Source organism: Acomys russatus, chromosome 19 (assembly GCF_903995435.1).
Source record: "Acomys russatus chromosome 19, mAcoRus1.1, whole genome shotgun sequence".
NCBI lineage: Eukaryota > Metazoa > Chordata > Mammalia > Rodentia > Muridae > Acomys > Acomys russatus.
In genome coordinates this window covers 54522685-54531611 of record NC_067155.1, presented here as the reverse complement: position 1 = coordinate 54531611, position 8927 = coordinate 54522685, and the positions used below count along the sequence as shown (strand labels likewise).

Sequence of the window (8927 nt, the reverse complement as noted above, 5' to 3'; positions counted from 1 at the left end):
ATAGCTCTCAGAAGTGGGGCTGTTGCAGAAACCAAGTGTGGTTCCCTGACTCAACCCACCAGAGCCTGCCTACATGGTCACCCTTCATGGGACAGCTCCTTTTCTTCTGCCCCACCCCTACCCCCTTGCTGCCTGGGAGCCAGACTTCGGGACTGAGGCAGGTGATCTTAGCCATGGGTATATGATGAGTCTCTTCCAAGAAGACATGTGGAAACCATGGGGTGTAGGAAGGTTTCCTTACCAGCGAACCATCTGAGCCACTGCACGTGGCTCTGATTCACGGGCAACTGATGGCTGAGGCCAGAGATAAGGCAGCCCCGCTTCAGATACTGGTCACATGGTTGGCAAGCTCCCAGTTCAGGCACTGGGAAGATATACGCATGCTCCACACAATTCCAAGACGCCGTCCCAGAATGCACCTCCACCCACTGCTGCAACAATCCATTTTACAGGTGTGGAAACGGAGGCATTATGCAGCTGGGAGAGGGCCATGCTGACAGCGAAATGTCCTTTTTGCATTGACTTACTTCCTACTCCATGTACAGGCTGGCTGAGGGCCGTGGCCTGTGGCCGCAGGTATGAACAAGACTCAATCTCAACCCTAGTCCAACCAGAGTCCAACCACCCAGCCTTCAGGCCACACTATGGAGGACAAAGTTTCAAGTCGTCCTCAGCTGCCTTCAGTCAACAACCAGATGCCATGTCAAAGCAGGTCCCTCCTCAGCTGGCTGTTGTCACAACAGATTGTCACCCAGTATGGCCAGAGTTTAGAGTTTTCAGAAGCTGGCATCTGCAGTGCTTAAAAGAACATACCCCCATATTTTAATGCTGCCACTCAATTAGCCAGTATTTTCTGGGCATGGTAGCACATGCCCAGAATCCCAGTTACCCAGGAGGGACGATCAGTTGTTCAAAGTCACCCTTTGCTACAAAACAAGTCTCAGAGCAGCCTGGGTCACGTGAGCCTCTCAAAACCAAGTCATGCAGCCGGTTGTGGTGATACACACCTTTAATCCCAGCACCCAGCTTTTGCTGGGCACCTGTAATGCCAGCATTCAGCATGGTGAGGCCGAAAAACTTCAAGTTGCAGGCCAGCCTGAGCTATGCAGTGAGAACAAGGAAGGTGTAGTTGTGCTTTTAAGCCCAGCATTTGGGGGCGGGGTGGGGGACAGAGGCAAGTGGATCTCCATGTACATAGTGAGTTCTTGGCCAGCCGGAGCTACACAGACCCTGCCTCAATAAATATATAAACAAGTGATCCAAAAGGCCTGGTTTTTACATACATGATTTTGAGCTGCTGAGGTAGCTCAGAAGGTAAAGACGCTCATAATGCAAGCCTCACAGCCCAAGTTCGAGTCCCTGGAACCCACATGGGGGGAGAGAATCAACTCTGGCAAGTTGTCCTCTGATTTCCACACGTGTGTCCATGCTCACACACTAAAAGAAAATTATCCTGACACTCAGGAGGCAGAGGCAGGCAGAGCTCTGAGTTCCAGGACAGCCAGGGCTACAAAGCGAGACTTTGTCTTAGAAAACAAACAAAAGAGCCCACCACTATCCACCTCCCTCCAACCCCTCCCCAAATACCCCCTCATTTTGTACAATCCTTCTGAGGATCAACTCTGACCCCCATCCTGCTCCCAAACTCCAGAACAAATGGGACACCCAGGATTATTATACAATTCTGTATTTAGAGATGTGTTTACAGAATGTGTCCCTTTTTTAAAAATTTTAGACAAAGTTCATCAATCTCTCATAGAAACAGTGTGTGTGTGTGTGTGTGTGTGTGTGTGTGTGTGTGTGTGTTTTCTTTTTTTAAACCATTGTAGGATGTGAACTGGACGGATCTGTTTGCAGGTCCAGGGGCTTCCACACAGCCAGATTTCTGTGTTCAAAGGTCACACCAAACCCTGTCACACTAAAGCCACGGTGAATTCTGCTGAGTTGGCGTCATGCACGTGTGGCGTGCATCGCCTCAACATGGAGTTTCGAGATGAAGAGTGGCAGGGTCTCCCTGTGGGGGGGGGGTGTTGCAGTGGGGGTGGCAGAGGCTGAGACAAGCTTCTTCTGGCCCAGAATGGATTCCTCTGAAAACTGGTCATGGTTTCCTATCAAAATACAAAAATACCCTCCTCTGGATAAAAATGGATACAGTGGAAAACTTCTCGATGCACAGCCAGGGTCACGCGTGGAAAAGGAGGTTTTCCAGGACCTGTTTGATATTGACAGTCTGCAGCCTCGGCTGGGTGCATGAGAGTTAGATATTCTGGAACGTTCCTTAATTTTTTTTTTCCCTTTCTGGAAACTTTTTTTTGCTCATATGATTTCAAAATAGTCACTGCACTGAGCAGCTGTCTGTTCCTCCAGCACTGGAATCACATATTTGTCATCAGTCACCAATTCGGCTTCCACAGTTTGGAAAAAAAAAAAAAAAAAAAAAAAAGCAGGAGAGACTCAACAACCAACATGGAGGCCATTGCATCCAACGGGACCGTTCTTCCTGGGAATCATCATCAGGATGTTGGAGGAAGGTTGCTTCTGGGTTGGGGGGCGGGGAGGGGCGGAGGGTGTCACATCCTTGATCCCAAGTAGGTCTTGTGTAGGAAAAGAGACTAGGCGAAGAGACGGGGATTTGGTGGCCACGCTGTGATGATGTGGACGCCTTCCGGGAAATGGAGCTGAGGTTTCTAACTGGGTAGATCTAGTTTTCTGAGCTAGTTGTTAGGCTTTGGGGGGCGGGGTGCTATGGTGGACCAAGACTTTCCCTTTCTGGAACCAAGGAAGGAATATGGAGACCACATGTTTTCTGGAATGAAATGACCTTGCTGAGACCTTAGGAGAAACCTTCCAAGTACAGCCACGATTCAGGATGAGGGCCAGGGTTGCTCTGATATTAGCTCCTCCCCCCACACCCAGCCTTCTGAAGGTTCTGGAAACAGTCTGTACTCCATCAGGACAGAAGGTGTCTAACTCAGGGAGTGGAGGTCTTTGTGATACACGCTACATTCGCTAAGGGAAATGCTTCCACCAGCAACAGGACCTCCTGCGACGTGGACGCTGCAGACAGCCCGCCAGCACTGTCCCATCCTCAGCAGCATGTTTTCATTTAGAGTCTTTTGGACTTTCTCTTTGCAGCACAGGTTCTGGAAGGGCAGTAGCATCGTGCTGTGTCTCACAGACAGGCGCGTGTGGGTGGAGGAACATAAAAGCCCCCACCAAACCCGCAGTCCAAGGGTTCTCTGAATTTGGTCCGTCTTAGAGTGTTTTGTGATGGCTTTGAACAATCGTCTTCTTTTAATCTCATCTCATGGCAAAAAAAAAAAAAAAAAAAAAAAAAAGACACAGCTTCTGTGTCTGCTCCATAACAGCAGTGACAGCATCTGATTTTTATAACTCTCTTTAATATCAAAACAGCATTGGCTGGGGATAAATTCCAAAGGATCCTTTATTAAAATAGCTGAAAGAGGTCTATAAATATTTCTTTATTTTTCTAAAAGAGTTTGGAGTTTTTTTTTTTTTGTTTTTTTGTTTTTTTTGGGTGAGAATGTGGTGCCATTTTGGTCCTGCCTTCCCACAGGGGAAGGGAGAAGGGCAGGATTCCAGTGCCTCCTACAAGCAGGGCTGTCAAAAAGAAGAGGTGCTGGCATCTGCTCACACACAACTTCAGGTAACTAGTGTTACAACAATAAACGTAAACGGCTTAACATTGTTGTCCACATTTGCATGACTGAGTTCTTGCCTCTCTGACCCCACCCCATCTGGGAGAGGGAGGGAGGGGACGGGGAAAGGTGAGCTCCAGGGCATGTCCCTCACCCCAGCTTCAGAATTCCCACTCCAGAGCCTCTTCCCGGTTGGCGGCCCTCTCCAGTCGGTAGATTATACTGTTCAAGTTGGCCATTTTCTCATGCCGCCGCTGCAAGTTGGGATTCGCCTTGGTGCTGGGGTGCAAGGCTGCAGCTGTGTCAGCAGTGGGGCTGGTACTCGGCACTTTGGCAGGTGGGGCGCCAGGTAGGGACGGGGAGATGGGGGCTGAGGAGGAGGGGGTGGGGGACACACATGTCATGAGGTCTGGTGAGGAGATGGTAGAGGGGGAGTTCGGTGGCCCCTCCAGGCTGCAGCATGAGGATTCTGAGGTGGACTTGAAACTCAGAGGGTCTGAGTGAACCTGCTCCCCAGTCTCCTTTTCTTGGGGGGTTTGTAATGAGGGACAGTCTGGGTTGGGTATGCCTGGAAGGAAGGCTCTGGGGGCCAGCTCTTGGAGTTCATTGTTTTCCAGAGGGTGGGTATGTTCTTCTTTGGGGCCACCTTGCCCTCTGTCTAAATCCCCTATATCCTGGGACTGGCTGTCCCCGTCCACCTCCAAGTCCTCTTCCTGCTTGATCTTCACCAGAACCCTGTCTGGGGCAGCTGGGTGTGTGGGAGTCTCAGGTTCCTGCAGCTCCAAGCTCTTCCTGGGTGGCTTTTGATCCTCAGCCTCTGAGTTGGGGCTCTGTGGGCTGGGGTCTATGTGGGTGCGGCCCGGTGGCAGGACACTGGAACTCCCATTTGGGTCAAAGTCTGGGTCGTCCTGTGTTCCTTCCACCAGCATCTCACGGCGCATCCTGGACCTGTGACAGAGACGATGGTGAGAGCCTGGGCTTGACTGCGGCTGCTGACCCCAGCCGCGGCCCACAGGAATAGTGTCTGTACCTCCCCACCGTCACCCTGAGCGACACTCCCATCCATGGCTGGGCTTCCCAGTCATGCTCTTTAACAATGCCCACTGCTTCTCCTTTCCAGAGCTCAGTGCAGATTGTCACACTGTGTGGACTCAACACCTCATCAGGAGGTGCTCAGGGCAGTGCCTGTCCCCCTCCCTCTGATGCCTGGGACAGACTAGGTATTTAATTTTTCCTTCTGCCACCGTAACTGAGACTTCTGTGTGAGTGCATGAGTGTGTAAGTGTGTGAGTATGCATGGAGGCCAGAAGTCAACATGGGTGATGCACAGCTTTCTTTTCTTTCTTTCTTTCTTTCTAGGTTTTCTTTTTCTTTTCTTTTTTTTTCTTTTTGGTTTTCCGAGACAGAGTTTCTCTGTGTAGCCTTGGCCATCCTGTACTCACTTTGTAGACCAGGCTGGCCTCGAACTCACAGTGATCCACCTGCCTCTACCTCACAAGTGCTGGGATTAAAGGCGTGCGCCACCATGTCTGGTGATGTACAGTTTCTACGGTCAAATCGATCCAACCTAGACTGGGAAGAGGAACCCTCAACTGAAGAGTCGCCTGGATCAGACTGTCCTGCGGCCATGTCTGTGAGAGATGATGGCCTTGGTGGCTAGTTAGCAGGAGGGTCTGGGCTGTACAAACTAGACAAGCACGGGCTAGGGGAAGGCAGGTGAGCAGGCTGAGAGGAATTTTCTTCCATGGGTTCTGCTTCATTTCCTGCCTTGACTTCCCTCAATGGTGGACCATGACCTGAAGTGTAAATCGAATAACCCTTTCCTCCCCAAGATATTTTTAGTCAGTGTTTTATCATAGCGAAAGGAACGTAAGAGTAGGCCGAGGCCTGCATTTCTCCTCCTGGATGTGTTGGGGGGATGGAGGTCAGAGGTTGGCATCTACTGTTTTCCTCCATCCCTCTTCACCTTAGCTTTTGAGGCCGTCAGTCTCTCAATGAACCTGGTACTCACGCGTTGGCTGCACTGACTGGCCAGTGCATACACACCATCGTGTGTGTGTGTGTGTGTGTGTGTGTGTGTGTAGCCAGAGAACACTTTGCACTTTAGCTTCGTGGGCCCTGGGGATCAAACTCAGGTTGTCAAACTTGTCAAGAGGTGTTGGCAGCCTCAAAGCCAGCTGGCAGGCCCAGTGTATGACTTTAAAACACTCTGAGTGTTGGGGATCACAATCTGGTTCACGTTCACGTAGGCAAGCACTCACTCGGCCTCACCTGGCTCTCACCTTCTTTCTTTCTTTCTTTTTTTTTTTTTTTTGGTTTTTCCAGACAGGGTTTCTCTGTGTAGCCTTGGCCATCCTGGACTCACGGACTCACTTTGTAGACCAGGCTGGCCTCGAACTCACAGCGATCCACCTGCCTCTGCCTCCCAAGTGCTGGGATTAAAGGCGTGCACCACCACGCCCAGCTCCTCACCTTCTTTCTTGTGGTGTGGATGGAACCCAGAGCCATGCTTATAGCAAGCCCGATTTTCTTTCTTTTTTCCTTGAGACAAGGACTCATTATATAGTCATGGAAATTTGCCATGGAGACCAGGCTGATCTAGAACTCACAGAGATAATTTATATTTGTCCTTCAAAACTCACCTCAAATATCTCCTCTTCGTTCAAGTTTTCTGGATTTCCTCTTCCCTACACCCCTACTCTTCCTTTGCCATAATTTTAAAAATTATTTATTTTATATGCATGGGTGTTTGCTTGCATATGTATCTGTGTGAGGGTGTCGGATCGCCTGGAACTGGAGTTGTGAGCTGTCATGTGTGTCCTGGGAATTGAATCCAGGGACCTCTGGAAGAGCAGGCAGTGAGTGCTCCTAACCGCTGAGCCATCTCTCCAGCCCCCTCATTTGTCATATCAATCGGGCTGAGATGAAATGCCTCAGCTCGTGAGGTGTGTACACTTATCTGGCTCGGGGACAGAGGCTCTGAGCCCTTATCGCTAGAGCTCAGCCCACTGTGCATATATTGGTGATGTTTTGGAATAAACGTGATGGATGGAGATAGAATGTGGGATGGTATCTCCACTGCCGCTCAGGAGGTGGGGGAGGGGACGCTCTTAGGACCCACGGCTGCATCCAGGACAAAGCTCTACTGGCGGGCTTCACTCCTTCGGCTCTTCGAAGGGCTGACTGAAGTTGGTGCTAGGGGGCAGGACTGACATGTCCCATCTTGCAGAATCATCATGAGACTCTGAGAGGCCAGTGACCTGCCTGAGGCCACACAGCAAAGGTGCCTGTGATACCAACAAGCAGGCTAGGGAATATGTATTGCCCCTGACTCCCCTTTCCCCACCCCGCCCCCACTCCGTCTCCCCTTCTCCTTCTTGGGGAATCTTGGAACTTCTCTCTGCCCAGAATAGATGGACAGCCAGGTGGCGGTGGCGCATGCCTTTAATCCCAGAACTTGGGAGGCAGAGGCAGGTGGATCTCTGTGAGTTCAAGGCTGGCCTGGTCTACAAAGTGAGTCCAAGATAGCCAAGGCTACACATAAAAACCCTGTCTCGAAAAACTACCACCACCACCACTACCACCACCACCAAAAACAGAAATGGATCGACAAACTTCCATAGTGTCACATGGGCACTGGTGACACTTCTTGCTCAGAGAGTGGGGACCTTTGCAATCTGTAGGCCACCCTCAAGAACCTCTCTGTAGCCTCACAAAAGCCACAGCACGTCGTGGTACACACCTTTAATCTCAGCACTTGGGAGGCAGAGGCAGGTGGATCGCTGTGAGTTCGAGGCCAGCCTGGTCTACAAAGCGAGTCCAGGACAGCCAAGGCTACACAGAGAAACCCTGTCTCAAAAAAACAAAAACAAAACAAAAAAAGACTGGAGCCCAGGAAGAAGGAACCATCCCGCCTGAAGCATGCTGCGCTTGGGCAGGTGTTCCTTTGGTCTCAGGAGTAGGAGGGACCAAGAGACCCTAGTTAGCACCAGCTGGCGATGCCTCAGGGAGTGTCAGAGTCACACTGTCAGCGCTCGCTGTTTATATATACATCCTCTGGACACTGAGGAGGGGGATGCGCTGTGTTCCTGTTTACAGCTTACTACATGGGGCTCAGGGAATGGCACAGGGTCCCTCAGCTGGAGGTGACAGAGTCAGTGCATCTAGGAATCTAGAAACAGCTGTGCGATCTTGCTTTAGCCCCCGTGACTCCCCCCCCCCCCCCGCAAGGCTGGAAACACCCTCAAGGTGTTCTCATGAGTTTCTGGCCTTCCTGTGACCCACTGTATCCCCCATGGTCCTCTGTATTCCCATGGCCTACTGGGTCCCTCTGTGGTCCTGTGTACCCACGGCCCTCTCTGCTGCTCCTGGTCCCCCCAGGTTACCTGTAGTTGTGGAACCAGTTGATGACCGTGTTGGTCTTGAGGTTGAGCTGGAATGAGAGCAGCTCTATGGTCTGCTGTGAGGGGTAGGGCTCCAGCTGGTAGGCCTTGCGCAGCGCTTCCTTCTCGGCGGGCGCCAGCACCACACGTGGCTTCTTGGCCTGCGTGAGGCTCAGCTCCTGTGGCTGCAGACACGGGCTAGGGCACTCAGAGTGTGCAGCCGGTGACTCGCTGTCCGAGCCTGTACTGATGAGCCCATAGCGGCGCTTCAGATAGGCTGGGGAGAGATGGAGAGGGCAGACTTGAGGGGGCCGTCACCATCTTACTTGCTTGCCGCAGATGGGAGAACTGCAAGGACAGTGGCTGGCCAGCCCCGACTCCTGCCTTCTCTGTTCCTACTCCCCTGACACGCTGGCCTGTCCCTGCCTCCCACCTTGATGTCTGTGAGGCCTGTTGGGGTGTGGGGGGGGGGGAAGGCGGCTCCTGGAGCACAGCCACTCTAGAGGCCATGAGGGGGTGCTTGCAGGCACGAGGTGCTCAAACTGGGGTGCTCTGTGGCCACCAAGACTGTCAGAGGTGTCAGGGACTTTCAGAACAGTTGCTGTGTGAGGCCTACTGTATGAGGCCCCTACTATAGGATGCATGGCCCCTTCATGGTAATAAGACGTGAACCACGCTCTGCTGTGGTTTACATCTACAAGGGTCTCCAGAGGCTCAGTGTTGAAGGCCTAGTCCCAGCTGAGTGACACTGGGAGGAGGACTTGAGACCTTTAAGGGGTGGGGTCTAGCAGGAGTCTCTAGGTCCTTGGAGGTGTATCTTGATTTGCTTGACACAGGGTCTTATTAGCCCAGGCTGCCCTTGAACTCACTATGTAGCCCAGGCTGG

At 51.8% G+C, this 8927-nt stretch overlaps 1 protein-coding gene across 1 annotated transcript in view; it reads right to left on the bottom strand.

Moving 5' to 3' along the window:
* Positions 1–3518: 3518 nt before the first annotated feature.
* Positions 3519–8927, bottom strand: part of Cux2 (cut like homeobox 2) — a 160537-nt gene continuing 155128 nt past the window's right edge. The window contains exons 21-22 of the mRNA XM_051161564.1: positions 8045–8318; positions 3519–4607 (exon numbers count right to left, since the gene is read on the bottom strand). Coding sequence (XP_051017521.1) covers positions 3821–4607; positions 8045–8318 — 1061 coding nt within the window. The 3' untranslated portion in view covers positions 3519–3820. The remainder of the gene's footprint in view (positions 4608–8044; positions 8319–8927) is intronic.